The 19,247-nt window shown below is 33.1% G+C and overlaps 2 protein-coding genes across 5 annotated transcripts in view; one reads left to right on the forward strand and one right to left on the reverse strand.

The window, feature by feature from the left end:
- scn5lab (sodium channel, voltage gated, type V-like, alpha b) overlaps positions 1-5,943 on the reverse strand; it is a 168,522-nt gene extending 162,579 nt beyond the window's left edge. Inside the window, 1 exon segment of the mRNA XM_048174687.1 lies at positions 5,251-5,943. The gene's annotated coding sequence lies outside the window, so the exon portion shown is untranslated.
- Positions 5,944-7,763: 1,820 nt separating this feature from the next.
- Positions 7,764-19,247, forward strand: part of wdr48a (WD repeat domain 48a) — a 19,023-nt gene continuing 7,539 nt past the window's right edge. Inside the window, exons 1-10 of one of the 4 annotated variants that reach the window (XM_048174612.1) lie at positions 7,764-7,903; positions 11,010-11,150; positions 11,237-11,315; positions 11,391-11,473; positions 13,433-13,562; positions 14,208-14,249; positions 14,846-14,934; positions 15,275-15,376; positions 17,707-17,931; positions 18,057-18,131. In XM_048174612.1, the coding sequence (XP_048030569.1) occupies positions 7,856-7,903; positions 11,010-11,150; positions 11,237-11,315; positions 11,391-11,473; positions 13,433-13,562; positions 14,208-14,249; positions 14,846-14,934; positions 15,275-15,376; positions 17,707-17,931; positions 18,057-18,131 (1,014 nt within the window). In that variant the 5' untranslated portion in view covers positions 7,764-7,855. The remainder of the gene's footprint in view (positions 7,904-11,009; positions 11,151-11,236; positions 11,316-11,390; positions 11,474-13,432; positions 13,563-14,207; positions 14,250-14,845; positions 14,935-15,274; positions 15,377-17,706; positions 17,932-18,056; positions 18,132-19,247) is intronic. The other 3 variants (XM_048174613.1, XM_048174614.1, XM_048174615.1) reach the window with 3 other exon arrangements.

The raw sequence follows: 19,247 nt of genomic DNA on the forward strand, positions 1-19,247 counted from the left end.
AATATAATGACACATGCCAAATGTCTGACCATATATAAAGCCACAATATCAACTTTGACAACATGGTGTTTCATTATTATTAAAAATGCAATGTTTTTTCCATTTCCTGAAAAGTAACGTTTTCCCAACATCATATGTATATTGGCAAAAAAAAAGGCGAATTACAGCTGCAGGTTTTTTATATATATATATCCTGACAAATATTATGTTTATCTCAAGGCATTCTGAGGTGAAATATGACACGAGCAGGAGTTTTCCTGAGATTCACTGAGTTTCTGCAGACTGTTTAGATCCTGCTTGATCCGTCTGAAGTGTGATTCTGACCTGAGCAGGAAAGCGCTGGAACGACCTAATCAATGAAAGGGGTTTTACAGCAGGTCCACATTCCCTTGAGGATTCATTCAAAGCCCAGATTAGTGGGCGGCCATTCGCTAATGTGGGTTTTTTCCCTCGGTGCGCATGGATACAAACGGTCCAGCAACTAAACTTAAACCGGGTTACAAATCCCTGGACACCGCAGGTCATTTTCAGAGAAGGTGGGCATGAAGGTTACTCATCAAGTGTCTGTTTTGTGATGACACAAACAAATGACACAACAATTACACTGCGGTAGGTGCACAGCTGTCCTTGGAGCTTCAATACGGGTCACTTTAATGGGTCATTTTTTGACCGGCCAAGGGGCAAAGGTCACAATGGTCTAAATGACACAACAAGTGTTTTGACCACAAGGAAAAGGGTCTGTTTACAGTTCTGTTTGACTGTCTAAACAGGGCAAGTGACTGGATTTTATTGTAACTAAATTAAATTTTAACAAGATTTTTGACGATGTTGAACTGGGAGCAATGATCAGAATGTTTACTTAAAAAAAAAAATAAATAAAAAAAAAAATAAAAATAAAAATATATATATATATATACATGCATAGAAATAATATAAAACTATATATATGCACATATATACACAATACAATTTTCATATATATATATATATATATATATATATATATATATCTTGAATTGTGTGATTAAAATATATATTAGTTATAATAAAAAAATTTTTTTTTCAAAAGGCTGAAAATGCTATATATATTAACATATAAATGAAAATGTATATATGCATAGAAAAAATAGAAAACTATATATGCATATATATACACAATATAATTTTTATATATATAATGTATTTTGTGACTAAAACATATATTAGTTATATTAAATTATACGTTTTTCAAAAGGCTGAAAATGCTATATATATTAACATATAAATGAATAATATATATATATATATATATATATATATATGCATGTATCAAATATAAAATTATATATGCACATTTATTCAAAATACAAATTTATATATATATATATATATATATATATATATATATATATATATGAAAATGTATTTTGTAACTAAAATATAAATTAGTTATATTAAAATGATATATATGTAATTTTTATATATTTTTTAAAAGGCTGAATATGTGTGTATTGATATATTTTCTCTTCTTTTTTTCATAAGACTGAAAATGTTTAAATATAGATATTTTTTAGCCATGTTGCATAGCCCTATCCTCGGAGTAAAGTGCATCATCTTGTCACTTATCCATTAATTGCTCCAGCTCTGTATTTCCCCTGTACAGGATCTTCTGCTGCTAATCCATTTTCAGCTCCGGGGGAAGAAGAAAGATCTGCTGACAGCTTACACAACCTCCCCGACCCCCAGCAGCTGATAACTGTTTATCATGAGGTCAAACGAGCAGCGGTGGCAGTGTAGACCAACAGCGGTGCTAATGTATAGTTTCAAGCATGCGTCCCATTAATGGCTTCACTCTGAGCTGATCTAATGACAGACCTGTTAAATTTGGCTCAGTGACAGACAAAAACTCTGCCCCAGTGTGCTGGAGCTCTCGGAGATCCAGGTTCGGTAACTCGGCCAAATTATGTCAACATGAAATATTGCTTGTCATTGTTTTCATAATAGTGGAATAAAGTGGATGTATTGAAGTCAAGCTGGGTTATGGAAGACACAAAATATGAAACAGTGTGCATCTACACAGGGGACAGAAACTGTCTCAGATTGCTTAGATGAGAATAGATGAGGCCATAGGCCACTTGTCACAAATAAATTATGAGTGGCAAAACAAATAATGATTCCAAGGTCAGGGCTGCTGCTACAGCCACACAGCGTCCACGATCACTGCTTCTCGAAATCAAGACATCAAGACCAATTAAACAAGCCTATACTATGTTTTGCTTGTATTAAAGGATTAGTTCACTTTCAAATTAAAATTTCCTGATAATTTACTCACCCCCATGTCATCCAAGATGTTAATGTAAATTCAAGAAATTAAGGTTTTTGAGGAAAATATTTCAGGATTTTTCTCCTTATAGTGGACTTCAATGGAGCCCAAACGGTTGAAGGTCCAAATTACAGTTTCAGTGCAGCTTCAAAGAGCTCTACATGATCCCAGACGAGGAATAAGGGTCTTATCTAGAGAAACCATCACTCATTTTCTAAAAAAAAAAAAAAAATTTTATACATTTTAACCATAAATGCTCATCTTGAACTAGCTCGCTTCTTCTTCTCTATTTGAATTCCAGCAGTGTAGACATTGCTAAGTGTTTTACTGCCCTCCACAGGTCAAAGCTTGAACTAAATTGTCATATTCAATATGCTAGTGCAAGTATATAAAAATTAGTTCAAACTTTGACCTGAGGAGGGCAGTAAAACACTTAGCAGTGTCTACACTGCTGGAATTCAAATAGAGAAGAAGAAGCGAGCTAGTTCAAGATGAGCATTTATGGTTAAAATGTATAAAATTTAAAAAAAAAATTAGAAAATGAGTGATGGTTTCTCTAGATAAGACTCTTATTCCTTGTCTGGGATTGTGTAGAACTCTTTGAAGCTGCACTGAAACTGTAATTTTGACCTTCAACCATTTGGGGTCCATTGAAGTCCACTATATGGAGAATAATCCTGGAATGTTTTCATCAAAAACCTTCATTTCTTTTTGACTGAAGAAATAAAGACATGAACATCTTGGATGACATGAGGGTGAGTAAATTATCAGGAAATTTTAGTTTGAAAGTGAACTAATCCCTTAAAGAGTTCCTGATCAATTCTATTAGCAATAGTGTTTTTAATCACAGTCAGTCTCAGCCAATCAGAACAAGATCCCCAGAGATCATACATCACCGATCGACAATATGACAGATGACTCCCAGTTTGTCATAATTAGAGTGATGTGGCATGAGTAATGATTCTCAACACGGCCTTTGAATAAATGCAAATAACTATTATATCACTGAGAATTATCACATCATTGCTGTCTCTGTTACGATCACTTCCTGTTTATTCATCCCAGCTCACACACACACACACACAGAAACAAACACATACACAATCTCACACACACACACACACACACACACACACACACACACACTAGACTTTGATAACATTATTCAAAAAGTATTACATTATGTTGACATACTATAGTAATTTATAGTGTTTTTGAACCATACTATAGTAAATTGTAGTATACTGTATATATTATAGTATTTACAACACTTTGTTAATGAATGCTACAGCATAGTGAACTGATAAACTAATACTGTAGTTTTTACTAACAGTAAACTGTAGTTTATTGTAGTATAGTTGTAGAAAACTTAGTACAGTATTGGGTGAAGTAATTTGTTTATATTACTATAGTTGTTATATTACCACAGCAACTATAGAAATACCACAACAAATTAATCCAAGTACTTTACTATAGTATTGTTCAAAAACACTATAGTGTTTTTTCTACAGTGATATTTAACACGTCCATCATATTGCTACGGAAATAATCAGGGGTTATTCATGATCTTTTGTAATTTTGTTAATGCTTTTACACTTAAATTTCCTTTTAATGTTCGATGGTATAAGGGTGAGTAGAATAATGTCATCTCATTGTACCCACCCACATGAAAAAATAGGCTACTATAGTAATTTATAGTGTTTTTGAACCATACTATAGTAAATTGTAGTATACTGTATATATTATAGTATTTACAACACTTTAACTATAGTGAACTGATCAACTGTAATAAATACTGTAGTTTTTACTACAGTAAACTGTAGTGTATTGTAGTATAATATACCCTATAGTTGTAGAAAACTTGTTTGTTTATATTTCTATAGTTGTTAGCCTATATTACCACAGCAACTACAACAAATTGATTCAAAAGTATGGTTCAAATCACTACTATTTTTCATGTAGATCAGGGAATAGATCCATACAGTAACATATACCTTTGATTATTTATAATAATCATTCGTTTGACCTAAATTGCATTAAGTATGTAATTACGATTGTAGATATTTCGTGGTCAGCGCTGTTGTTGTTTAGTTTTACTTCACAACATCGACACGATTTCACTTTTTATCGACACGAATTCATGTTTTAGTCTCTTACTTGTACTATTAGTCGAATTAAACATATAAATGGGTGTCGTGTGAGATTTTTTTTACCTCAGTGTGTTTTCAGCACCTTGGACAAGAGCGCGAAGATTTCGCGCGCTGGTGAAAAAGGCGCGTTTTTGACCTTTAAATACACCAAGAGCGTTTTCTTCTTAACGTTATTTTTTTTATTTTAAATTATTTTATTTTAAATTTGAAATTAAAAATATGAACTAAAATCAAGAGCTTTTTAAAAGTTTAACTACTTTTAACTTCACTGTATTCTTAAAAACAGAATCGCGCACAGGCGCGAGACGCTAAAAAAAAGCGACATTCACACACCTGTTCATGTTCCTGTAAACACACACACACACACACACACACACGAGCTGACAGCGAACAGAAATCGGATCTGATGTGATTAAGACGAGCGCGCTATTGTGTTAAAGTATATATCTTTAAATTGCGTCATTAGAAATCAACAAAATCACAAACATCCTTAAATATCCACCTTTTCCCCTAATATACTTTTAATAAAAACATACAATTACAGAATGTTGTCATTAAACAAAACCAGACGCAACAACCATTTCAAGCCGCTTCCCATAAAAATCTGATTTGTCGCGTCGCGTTGTCTTTGATAATTAGATAATTTGATAATCTAAAGCTGATTTGACACAATAAATAAAGGTGACTTGCCTTGACTTCCAATGAATCGCGATCGATGAATAATAAAACTTTTTTTTGCATTCATGCATAGGCTAAATGTCTGTATCAAAATATATATAATAAAAGGCGACCACTTACATGTGAAACTTCGCTTGTGAAAGTCTTCACACATTTCCTCTGATCAACAGAAAGAGCCACAGGAAAGCCATGACGAAAATCCCCAGCATGCAAAATCAAGTTGCGCATTTAATGTTCCAAGTTCAGTGTGAAGTGAATCCAAAGAGCATTAAATTCCCTCTTCACCTCATCCATTGATCCTCAGTTCCCAGTGAACACACAGAGGCTCATGAAGTGTTGGAAAAGCAGAGCTGATTCTCCTGTATGTTGATGTGCTTCACAGTCTGAACTGATCTGAGAGCAGCAGCAGCAGCAGCAGCTCAGATGTTCAGATGTTCCGCCTCCTTCACGAACACCATCTGCTTCTACCGCTTTAAAACACAGTTTGTTTGGCCAAAAAGTGAATAAAGTGCATCATGTTTTGTCATATGGGTTGCTTTGGGTTTTGTAATGTAGGCTGGAGGGAAGAACAGATGCGTGTTGTGTTCAGGATTTGGGTGTTAAAGCTAAAATTTATTTGCACGAGAATGCGTTCTGTAGTTAAATGTAGGAAAATGCATCCATCATGCATTGTGGATTTATCTCACGCATATGGACTGGAGATGGAGATACTTGTCGAATATGTAAATAAATATGTGATTATTAATGAAGTTTGCTCACCTGAGAGGAGTGAGAATGGTGTGGAATATGAGTTTGTATCTCCATCTATTGGTCAGAGAAAGTCTTGCAGGACACTTGTGTTTCACAAATCCACTGAGTGATCTTATGCATGCTGTTTATTTCGAATATCAGATTAATAAAAGAATTAATAGTTGAAATACTCAGTGTTGAGATGTGAGTTTTATTGAATATAAAGGGGCAGTTCTTTGCGTTCGACTGTGCTGCAATATTTCCATATCTGCCACATAAGGGGAAAAAACATCATAATTATGACCTAAAAGTCGAAATTATGACATAGAAAGACTTTTTATTTCATAAATTAGATTTTTTTTAATGACACGTCAAAATGATGACTTAGTATGTCATTTTGTCACCTTTTGTCATTTTTTTTTTTTTTTTTTGTCAAATTAGATTTTTATTAGATTAAAAATCAAAATTAGGACTTAGTATGTCATTATTATGACTTTTTTGTCATAATATTGACTTTTATATCTCATAAATTAGATTTTCATGGCATAAAAGAGTCAAAATGTTGACTTAGTATGTCATTATTTGACTTTTGCCATAATTTCGACTTTTTAATCTCATAAATTAGATTTTCATGGCATAAAAGAGTCAAAATTTTGACTTAGTAAGTCATTATTATGACTTTTTGCCATAATTTCGATTTTTTAATATCATGAATTAGATTTTCATGGCATAAAAGAGTCAAAATTTTGACTCAGTAAGTCATTGTTATGACTTTTTGACATAATTTCGACTTTTTAAAATCATAAAGTAGATTTTCATGCCATAAAAGAGTCAACATTTTGACTTAGTATGTCATTGTTATGACTTTTTGCCATAATTTCGATTTTTTAATCTCATAAATTAGATTTTCATGGCATAAAAGAGTCAAAATGTTGATTTAGTAAGTCATCATTATGACTTTTTGCCATAATTTCGATTTTTTAATCTCATAAATTAGATTTTCATGGCATAAAAGAGTCAAAATTATGACTTAGTAAGTCATTATTGTGACTTTTTGCCATAATTTCGACTTTTTAATCTCATAAATTAGATTTTTTTATGACATAAAGTCAAAATGTTGATTTGGTATGTCATTTTTATGAAGTTTTTCATAATTTCGACTTTTTAATCTCATACTTTTTGATTTTTTATGACATAAAAAAGTCAAAATTAGGACTTAGTATTGACTTTTTGTCATAATTTCTACTTTTTAATCACAAATTAACTTTTGTATGACATAAAAAGCCAAAATTATGACTTTAATAGTATGTCATTATTAGGCTATGACTTTTTGTCATAGTTTCGATTGTCTAATCTCATAAATTTGATTTTATGGCATAAAAAGCTAAAATTATGACTTAGTATGTCATTATTATGACTTTTTGTCATAATTTCGACTTTTTAATGTCATACATTTTGATTTGATTTTATATGACATAAAAAGTCAAAATTAGGACTGAATATGTCATTACTGACTTTTTGTCATAATTTCTACTTTTTAATCATAAATTAGGTTTTAATTACATTAAAAGTCAATATTATGACTTGGTATCACTTAAGGTCAATTTTGACTTATTACATCATAATTATGATACTATTTTTTATTTTATTTTTATGATAAATATTTTTGTCTTATGTGGCGAAAATGGGCTTTCATAGTTTATCTATGTAAACATGTTAAAAGATGATCACTTTTTATTAAATCAAATTTTATTGCGTTTTCCCCATTCCACTGCCCTACATATTGCGTTTTTATGTATTTATTTTTTAAATAAAGCAAAACATGAATGTTTCCAATACTATATTATGAAATAACATCAAATTAAGAATCACTGTGAATGTTCTGGCATTTATTTATATTTTTTTACTCATACATCACGCTCCCGCCTCGAGCGCGCGCCGCGCTGGCGGCTCTTCTTGGCGTGACGGAAGTGGCGTCACGGCGTCAACATGTAAGATGGCGACGCATCACAGGCAGAATGCAGCGGGGCGCAGGAAAGTGCAGGTGAATGTTTCACACTCGCGTGTGTGCTTGTGCTGTGCGTGTGCTGTTTGTGCGATGATAGCAGTGTTCAGGCTGTAGATCGCTGTTGTAGCGGCTGATTTAAACGCGGATGTGAGGATTTGTGTGGCGCAGAGGGAGGTGGAGGCCAGGCTGTGTCTCAAAATCTAGTGTGTTGCCTATCAGACTGCAATTTTGGGGGCGTTTTGAGTCAAGTGTCTAAGAATGCTGCATACTAAGTGTGTATGGACTGCTTGCTGCAACTTATGATGATATGAACTCGATGGGTCGGGGTTTAAATAATCATTATGGGCTGAAAATGGAAATGTTTAGCCAGATTTCGGATTCTAAAAGGTCACGTCATGTCATGACAATAATAATCCTTTCATACATTAACATATGGGCATATGCATACTAACTACATAAGCGCATAGCACACTGAACATATATAGTCACGTGGTTACCATTCATATGCCCATAAGCACAAACAAATCAACACATTCATAAAGAACATATGTACCTCTGAAGTCATATTATGAGCATGAATATCACTATATTTTACATGTGTTTGTCATGAAGGTGTTTAATGCTTTGCAAACAAAACATTAGTTTTATTTTATTGTCATGTGATGTATAAATTAAGTGGAAAAAAGGATATAAAATGACCTCAAGTCTTGTCTTAAGTGTAATTTTCAGATGGCATGTATAGGCTGTATTATATATTCATGTGCCCTCATTTGAACGCATTATCATCATGCTCACCTTTTATTTATATATTTTGCCTCAGTCTTGCGCTTCTTTTGTAACTACTTCATATAAAGTTAATTTTGTAAGAACAAAAAAATTTGGGAAAACTCAGCTGTCCATCGTCTTATGAAACAAGATTGATATTAACATGAAATTATAGTAATACTATATTTAACAATATTGAATCGTAAGTGACTCTAAAACAGTGTATTAAGAGCACTTTTGATTTATTGTACCATGACTAATGAAAATGTGTACTGTATAATAGGGCTTATTTTTGGTCTATTGAAATCACAATTACACTATTATTGTTGGGCGATGTGATCAAAGTCTTATTTCATGATATGAGTCATTTTAAATATCAGAGAAATTTCACAATTATCAATTCTTAAGCGAAAACTAATACTAGGTTAGCTAATATAAGAAAAAGGTCCTCCAAAATAATTACGTAAGACAAGTAAACAGTCAGCAATACAATAAGAACAAAGAAATTAATCACAAAAAAATTAAATAAACAGTGATTTAAGTTTTTCACGAAGATGTACTAACAGTAATATTCATATAAATAATAGTTTACAACAAAAAAAATTGAATAATCCAATGTAAAATAACACTGCATATAGTCGTACTGTACACATTAAATATGGATTAATCCTTATTAAAGCTGCTTAAGTTATTCAGTCAAGATCAGTGAGTGAATTTTCCTTTTGTCTTTTATTGTTTGATTATCATTAATGATGGTATAATAGGCTGTTTATAGTTTATAGTTCGGAAATAAACTGATATCTACAGAAGTGATCAAAATGGAGCAAATCACATTTTGTAAGTAGCTTGATGCTTCATATAACAATAGTATCGATTACATCTTCACACCAGTAGGTGGCGACAACAAGTGACTGTTAAATGTATTTGTCACTAAATCATTAATTCAAGACATTTGTTCAAAAACACCGATTCATCCAGTAATGAAACAAGTCTTTATGAATGAGTCATTGAATCATTCACTCAACCCAGTTTTTTATTTATTTACATAATTCATTCAAATTTAACATTTTATATAGACTGCTGCAATTAACATGTTGTCAGAACCTCTAGTAAATTATAGGGGTGTAAGAAAATATCGACACACGTGAATATTGCGATATTATGTTTGGCGATACTATATCGATTCTCAAAAACACTGTATTGATATTTATTTATTTAATTATTTATTTACTTACTTACATCCAAGATCTGTGGCTTTGTGTTCGGTTTAAACCACAGACTGTATAAAACCCAACCGCTAGATGTCAGCGTTATCTCAGAACGTAAACTGACGCGTAGCCGGAGATGCGCAAGGTGCATTGCTAGCATTAGCACTAGCAAACCCAGCTCACAAGACGCTCAAGGTACCTTTATATATATATAGAACAGACATTCAGTCATGAAATGGACTATGGACTAGTTGTTAAATAGTTTAGAAATTAAAAACTAATATAGCCTGCTGTGAACCTTTAAAACATACACCTAAAGAATCCTGCAGTCACTTTACTATTTTCCCTTAGATTGCACAAAATGTTATAAAGTGATATAAATGCAAATGATACTGTATCGATTAAATAAAATAAAGTTGTTTGTCAAGTTTTATGCATGTAGTGGAGTGTTCTTTCTAAAATTAGATCCTCTTTCTAAAAAAAAAAAAAAATCGCAATATATCATCTTTCTTACAGTATCACAATATATCACAATATATCGTATCGTAACCCCTGTATCGTGATGCGTATCGTATCGACAGATTCTTGGCAATACACAGTCCTAGTAAATTACATGTTCAGAATCATGGGAGATTCTGTCACTTTAAGAGCTAACGCACGGATTCAATATACTGTTACACACGTGTTTTCTTTCTCAACTGTGTACGTTTACTTAAGACATAAATACTCGTGAATACTCCCCATTTTTGTGTGAATGCTTTTGGGCGCGTATCCGAAGCCCATTTGCTTATCCACGTACGGCTCTGACCCTGAGCGCGCGCACAGAAAGCCGCCTTGGGAACAGGGTCTATTTTGTGGCTTAATGCGCTTTTAATAATACTGTTTAATAACAAACACGCAGTTTAGCAAGAGTAGACTGCATTTTACAACGCTCACTTATTCAGCTGATTTGGATGTTAAGTTTGGCTTAGGGAGGAACGAAAGCACACCTCTGAATGAGGCAGCGACACAATAATCATTTTACCTCGATTATCTTGTTTTCATAATCGATGGAAGCCAAAATCGAATTAAAAATCAGTTACGATTAATCGCACAGCCCTACTGTATAGATACTTTTCTCTTCCGACATTGCTTTCTTCATTGTCTAATTCTGCATGTGTGTGTTGCAGGTGTCATATGTGATCAGAGATGAGGTGGAGAAATATAACCGTAATGGAGTCAACGCACTACAGCTGGATCCAGCTCTTAACCGGCTCTTCACCGCCGGACGAGACTCCATCATCAGGATATGGAGTGTCAACCAGCACAAGGTAAAGCTGTAGATGTGATCTCAACACAGTTCAGAGAGCAAGTCTCCCCTGGACCGTTGTAATGCTCTTGCCTGCATGTCTTGCAGCAGGATCCGTACATTGCATCGATGGAGCACCACACAGACTGGGTCAATGACATCGTCCTGTGCTGCAATGGCAAAACACGTGAGTGTCAGACATGTGCAGAGCCGTTGTTGTTTGTATACAGCACAGATATACATTCGTCTGTTGTCTCTGCAGTGATATCAGCGTCATCAGACACTACAGTGAAGGTCTGGAACGCACATAAGGGCTTCTGCATGTCAACACTGCGAACGCACAAGGTACGGTCATGTGACTAATGACTCCAGAGATGCAGGAAAAGGACATCATGTTGATTGTTATACACATGTCCCAAACCCTTCATTAGTGAATATCCTGAGCTGAGACTTCAAAGGCAATTTATATGATTTTTGAATGATGGAATAGCCAAAACATTCAAGATCCATGAAAAAAGTAATGCAATGATTCATATAAGTATAAATATTCAGCAAACACTGCCTCCTTATTGTGTAGATATCCTTAATCATTTATCTTAATAATTTTTTCCCTACCCATCAGCATGGTCACATGGGTAGCATCCTGAAGATATCTTTATTTCTGCTGCTATGCGTTGGTTTGCAGCCCATTTTTTCTTTTTTTTTTTTAATATAATGCAAAGAGTTTCTAGTATATATGAAAGCTTGTTTCCACCACCGAATAAAAAAAGTATCTGACAATTCTGACTTTTTTCTCGCAATTTCTCGCAAAAAAAATCTAAGAAAAAAGTGTTATAAAATTATGTGAAAAAAAATTAGAATTGTGAGTTTATATCGCGCAATTCAGACTTTATAACTTGCAAATGCGAGGGGAAAAAAGCAAAAATTCTAAGAAAAAAGGTAGAATTGCGAGTTTTAGAATTTCAAGATATAAACTCACAATTGCAAGAAAAAATTGAAAAGTGTGAGCTGACATTTTTCTCAGAATTGCGCAATGCTGACTATTAGTCGCAAATACGAGGGAAAAGAAAAAAAATTGTGTCGGGATTTTAATTTTTTTAATTTCGGATTATAAACTCAGGATATAAATTCTGAGGGGAAAAAAAGAATTTGCACGTTTATTTTTCGCAATTCAGACTATAACTCGCAATTGTGAGAGGAAAAAGAAAAAGTTTGTAGAAAAGAGGCAGAATTGCGAGTTTATATCTCGGATAAAATTTTTTTTGCAATATATTAACTTGTAATTGCGAGAGAATATAGAGAATTGTGAGCTGACTTTTTTTTTTTGCAATTTTGACTTTATAACTCGCAATTGTAGAGAAAAAAGTTAGCAAGTTTTTCTCCAAATTTGGACTTTATAACTTACGAGTTTATATCTCAGATGAAAATAATTTCAGGAGTTTATATCTCGCAATTCGGAATTTATAACTCGCAAATGCGAGGGGAAAAAAGCAAAAATTCTAAGAAAAAAGTCAGAATTGTGAGTTTATTTAGAATTTCAAGATATAAAATCACAATTGCGAGAAATTTAAGTGAGCTGACTTTTTTTCTCAGAATTGCGCAATTCTGACTTTATAACTCGCAAATACGAGGGAAGAAAATAATTTGTCTGAATTTTAATTTTTTTAATATAAACTCAGGATATAAATTCTGAGAAAAAAAAAATAATTTGCACGTTTATTTTTCGCAATTCAGACTATAACTCGCAATTGCAAGAGGAAAAAGAAAATGTTTGGAGAAAAAAGGCAGAATTGCGAATTTATATCTCAGATAAAAAGAATTTTGTAATATATTAACTTGCAATTGCGAGAGAAAACGGAGAATTATGAGCTGAATTTTTTTTTGCAATTTTTGCAATTTTGACTTTATAACTCGCAATTGCAGAGAAAAAAAGAAATATTAAAAAATTAGCATATTTGTTTCTCAGAATTCATGCTTTATAACTTATGAATTTATATCTCAGATGAAAATAATTTCAGGAGTTTATATCTTGCAATTCAGACTTTATAACTCAAAAAAAGAAAAAAATTAGGTCAGAATTGCAAGTTTATATCTTTATAACTTGCAATTGTGAGATAAAAAGTCCCAAATATTTTGTATTATTTTTTTATTCCCTGGTGGAAACAAGCATCCGTAAGTATTAAAATAGCTTTTGAAAAAATGTGTTTTATTTTTTTCTACATTGATGTGTGCATTATATCTGTTTTTCTACTTTACATAATTTTTAAGTAATTTTTTCTTTAATATTTTTCTGTGTTTTTGTAGGACTATGTGAAAGCATTGGCATATGCTAAAGACAAAGAGCTGGTGGCTTCGGCCGGGCTGGACAGACAGATCTTCCTCTGGGATGTGAACACACTCACAGCACTGACCGCTTCCAATAACACTGTCACTAGTGAGTCCTCAATTACTCTGATTCAAATTACAGGGTGACTTTTGCTCAATAACAATACAGATTATTATATTTAAGTGTCTAATAACTGATATGAAGAACCAAAAAAAATTCTACATTTTGATATTATAATGGCGGTAACACTTTACAATCATTTCTTATTTGTTAACATTAGTTAATGCATTAGCTAACATGAGCTGTGTTTTACAGCATTAATTAATCTTTGTTAATGTTAGTTAAAAATATTTATTGTTCATGTTAGTTCACAGTGCAATAACTAACATACAACTTTTGATTCTAAAAATGTTATTAAATTTATGAAATGTTAAAGTATTGTTCATTTTTTCAGCTTATGTTAACAAATGAAACCTTATTGTAAAGTGTTATGACAAAATGATCAATTATTAGTCTTATTGCAGTGGTTTTCAACCTGTGGGTCGCGACGATATTGCAGGGGGGGTCCGCCATTTACTCTTAAATGTCTATAATAATTCAATATATAATGAAATAACAAAAAATAACTATTACTGTGTATTCACTATTTAAGCTTGCTGCTGGGTTGTGTTTAGAATAAACCACCATACTTTTGCTGCATACAGTTATTGTAGGCTACAACAGATTTAAACATGGATGAATGGTTATCAACAGGGTCGCTGAAAAGGACAAATGCAGATGTTTCTTCATCTACAAGTAAGGATAAATCTTCAGCAGAGCATCAAATGTTTCTATATGCAACGTGCTTTTGCAATGTAGCCAATCACAGACGTATCTGTTGAGTTCTTGAACGCAGTGGCCAATCAGAGGCGTTTAAGTTAGTCAGAATCCACTCACCGCTCAAAGCGCTAGAGTTAAGCTCGCAAATCCTCTCATTTTCACAATGTAAAGAGATTTATTGTGCAGTGTCGACAGCTTCATTGATTAAAGGGATAGTTCACCCAAAAATGAAAATTGTCAGCTTTTACTCAGCTTGTATAAATTTATTTGTTCTGCCGAAAGAATAAATAAATTTATACAGGTTTGGAACAACTTGAGGGTGAATAAAAATAATGGCAATTTTCACACAAATAGTCGGGTCCGTTAAAATTCGGAAACTTGCTTGGTTTTGGCCGCGAGGTGGAAAAGGTTGGGAACCACTGATCTATTGCGATTACAATCCAAACAATAGATGAAATAAGTCACACTTTTTATCATTAGACCCAAAATCTATATTAAAGAAATAAATCCTGCACTTAAATTAGTGTAAAAGATAAATACAGCGTGTGAATCTTTTGCTTTGTGTTGTACAGCGTCTTCTCTCAGCGGGAACAAGGACTCCATCTACAGTTTGGCCATGAATCAGATGGGGACGGTTATAGTGTCGGGATCCACTGAAAAGGTTCACAATACATTTAACTTCCATGATGTGACATTTGTGAGTGAAACCAATTTTAGTGATAAATGCATGGCAGAAATAGAGATTTGACTGGATATTTCAGAGTCTTTTTTGAGGAAGATCATGCACAGCGAGACCAGGGACATATAAAGAGAGTAAATAAAGTTAATTTTCACTACATGTTGTCTGTATAGAGTGATAGACCTGGGCTGTGGAGATGCAATAATATATCAATATATAGACTTTCAGGTCCTTGTTATTGATATCAGACAGTCTGAGTATCTTTCTGACGGCGATACTTTCACTTTGTCTTCATTTCATTGATTTGTTTTTCTTGCGTCAGGTTCTGAGAGTGTGGGACCCGCGCACATGTGCCAAACTAATGAAACTGAAAGGACACACAGACAACGTCAAATCACTGCTGCTGAACAGAGATGGAACTCAGGTTAGATGAAGACGTGCTAAAATATTAGTCCCCCTTATAATTCAAGTTAAAGGATTAGTTCACTTTCAAATAAACTTTTCCTGATTAATTTACTCACATCCATGTCATCCAAGATGTTCATGTCTTTCTTTCTTCAGTCGAAAAGGTGTCAAAACCGCATTTCCGTATTCTCCAAAACGCTTACGCTGTATGTCCTACGCCTTCCCTATTCTACTTACGGAACGAGCGGAAGTTCCGTTTTTTTTCTGTAAGTTGAATAGGAGATCAAGGCGATAATTTGTGTTTATAAAGCATATACAGTTGTATTTTTCTCTAGATAAGACTCTTATTCCTCGTCTGGTATCGTTTAAAGCTCTTTGAAGCTGCACTGAAACTGTAATTTTGACCTTCAACCGTTTGGTGCCCATTGAAGTCCACTATATGGAGAAAAATCCTGGAATGTTTTCATCAAAAACCTTCATTTCTTTTCCACTGAAGAAAGAAAGACATCTTGGATGACATGAGGGTGAGTAAATTATCAGGACATTTTAATTTGAAAGTGGACTAATCCTTTAATATTTTAATAGTTTAACAACACGTTCACGGTTCTCTGATGTTGGTTACGTGACACAGGTAAACAAATAAAATATTTTGTTCATGAATTATTGTATTTTTAAAATATTTCTTATAATTTAATTTTACATTTTTTATGATTTAATTTAATTATTAGCCCCTCATTTTAACCCCTCACTGAGGTTCTGTGTGTCACTAAGAAATTGAATAAGCATTACAGTATTTTTGTAATATTTTGTTAATATTTAAATATCTAACACTCAATAATATTACTATAATATTTTTACAAACCCCTAACAATAAGTATAGAGCTTCAGCATGTATCTCATCATATATATTAATTAATAATAATTTAATATTTTTAATTAATGAATTAGTTTCAGTGATGTAATTATCACAAAGCAGTTTCTCATTTATGCATATAATAATATAAATGCATATTATGATTGTCTATTTATTTTTACATTTTAATAAACGATGTTGGATAATTTTAATTACTGGTGTGTGTGTGTGTGTGTGTGTGTGTGTGTATGTATATATATATATATATATATATATATATATATATATATATATATATATATATATATATATATATATATATATATATATATATATATATATATATATACAGTACAGTCCAAAAGTTTGGAACCACTAAGATTTTTAATGTTTTTAAAAGAAGTTTCGTCTGCTCACCAAGGCTACATTTATTTAATTAAAAATACAGTAAAAAACAGTAATATTGTGAAATATTATTACATTTCTATTTGAATATATTTCACAAAGTAATTTATTCCTGTGATGCAAAGCTGAATTTTCAGCATCATTACTCCAGTCTTCAGTGTCACATGATCCTTCAGAAATCATTCTAATATGCTGATCTGCTGCGCAAGAAACATTTAATGTGTACAATTGTACAAAATATTTGTGTACAATATTTTTTTTCAGGATTATTTGATGAATAGAAAGTTCAAAAGAACAGTGTTTATCTGAAATCTAATCTTTTGTAACATTATAAATGTCTTTACTGTCACTTTTGATTGATTTAATGCATCCTTGCTGAATAAAAGTATTAATTTCTTTAATTTCTTTTCAAAAAAATAAAAATAAAAATTCTTACTGACCCCAAACTTTTGAACGGTAGTGTATAATGCTACAGAAGCTTTGTATTTCAGATAAATGCTGTTCTTTTGAACTTTCTATTCATCAAGGAATCCTGAAAAAAAAAAAGTACACAACTATTGAGCAGCAAATCAGCATATTAGAATGATTTCTGAAGGATCATGTGACACTGAAGACTGGAGTAACGATGCTGAAAATTCAGCTTTGATCACAGGAATAAATTACTTTGTCAAATATATTCAAATAGAAAACAGTTATTTTAAATTGTAATAATATTTCACAATATTACTGTTTTTTACTGTATTTTTAATTAAATAAATGTAGCCTTGGTGAGCAGACGAAACTTCTTTTAAAAACATTAAAAATCTTAGTGGTTCCAAACTTTTGGACTGTACTGTATAATATAAATATAAATGCAAAAATCTATGCATGTTCTTCAATTGGCGTACGCATAAGAGGTCCGTTTTTTTGACTCCCGATTTGTTCCTTGCTTTCGTCTTGAGATGAAATCCATGGAATTTCAGATCAAATCTGATTTTACGTGTCTTGAGTTTTGCAAGAACAAACACCAATCTTATTGACTTTTGAAGGGTTAAACGCCTCTAAATGACTGTCCTATAATCCAACTTTCTTTCTCGTTTTTGTTTGTTCAGTGTCTTTCAGGGAGTTCGGACGGGACGATCCGGCTGTGGTCTCTGGGTCAGCAGAGGTGTATCGCCACGTACCGCGTTCATGACGAGGGCGTCTGGGCGCTGCAGGTCAACGAGGCCTTTACGCACGTTTACTCCGGGGGCCGCGACCGGAAGATATACTGCACTGACCTGCGCAATCCAGATATCCGTGTGCTGATCTGCGAGGAGAAAGCGCCTGTGTTGAAGGTGCGATCGTGAAATGCAATAGAGTGCACTTTTAAAAACATTTTCAGCAGCTGTGGACAATGACCAGGTAATAGAGAGTAAGGTAAAGTTACTGAAGTGTGAATGTGTGCTTCGGTGTCTTTCAGATGGAGCTGGACAGGTCAGCTGATCCGCATTCGGCCATCTGGGTTTCCACCACAAAGTCCGCGGTTAATAAATGGGTGAGTGCAGCTGGTGTCCGGCGTGACGTGAGCGGAAGCGGCACCTGCTCCAGCTGTTGTGACGTAACGCACAGATCCCTGCAGCTGAGCTTTAAGTATTCTGCAGCGTGCTTGTTTACTCCTGAGGGTCATTAATTAGTGTCGCCTTTCAGCTAAATATCCCTGGATGGGGTGCAGTGGCACTATTTTTAAGTAATCTGTTGTGTTGCATGTTATCCATCCTATTTTTAACGTAAGAGCAGGCGCAGCCATTTTAAATTGAATGTGTCTGGCTTCCAGTGTCATCCTCTTCCAGTTATTTATTTATGTTTGCTTTACAAAATAAGGTGGATCTTTAAGTGGTACAATATTTCTGGTAAACATGCATGTGAGTTCATGCTTTTCATCTGAAAACTGAGCTGTGGGCGGCATGCTCATAGCAAAAAATACAACATGGACAGACTCAAAAAAAGTGTTTTTTACAATTGTTTTCACTGAATAATTTGATCCTGTCAGTTTTTTTTTTTTTACTTAGTTTTAATGACAGTAATTATTTCAGCCAAAGGCAGTTTTTTTTCTTTTTCCTGATGGTTAATATTAGTTATTAACTCTTAAAGGCACAGTAAGCAATTTCTGAGAAACAAACACGCCCCTCCCTTCATAGCTCCGCCCCCAAAATGCACGAACATGCAATTCAAGAAAGGACGTCTCTTTCTCATAGCAAAATAATGCTTTGATAGCTGTTTCCATCCACCTATTTTTATGTGCATTTTGTGATACGGCGTTAAAAAAACGTTGGAAGGAAACACCAAGATGCACATAAATTTAAAAAAAAATTAAAAAATGTAAATTGATTCGGATAAACATTTTATCCAATAAGAAAAATGCACGTAAACTATGATGGAAATACATTTATCGAATAAATACATCAATGTGCAACAAAAAAGTCATGTTTATTGTATTTTATGCAATTTATTATATTCAAAAACTATTATATAAAGTGGTTTCTTCTAATTTTCTTAGTGATATTTAACGCTGATTTATCAGGAAGTGATGATTTTGTTGTCTTCAACTCACTGAATGGAAACTGTGCTTTATTCGCAAACGTTTTATGCGATAGTCCAATTTTGCGCATTA

The sequence above is a fragment of the Megalobrama amblycephala genome, linkage group LG22, assembly GCF_018812025.1.
Source record: "Megalobrama amblycephala isolate DHTTF-2021 linkage group LG22, ASM1881202v1, whole genome shotgun sequence".
Classification (NCBI taxonomy): Eukaryota; Metazoa; Chordata; class Actinopteri; order Cypriniformes; family Xenocyprididae; genus Megalobrama; species Megalobrama amblycephala.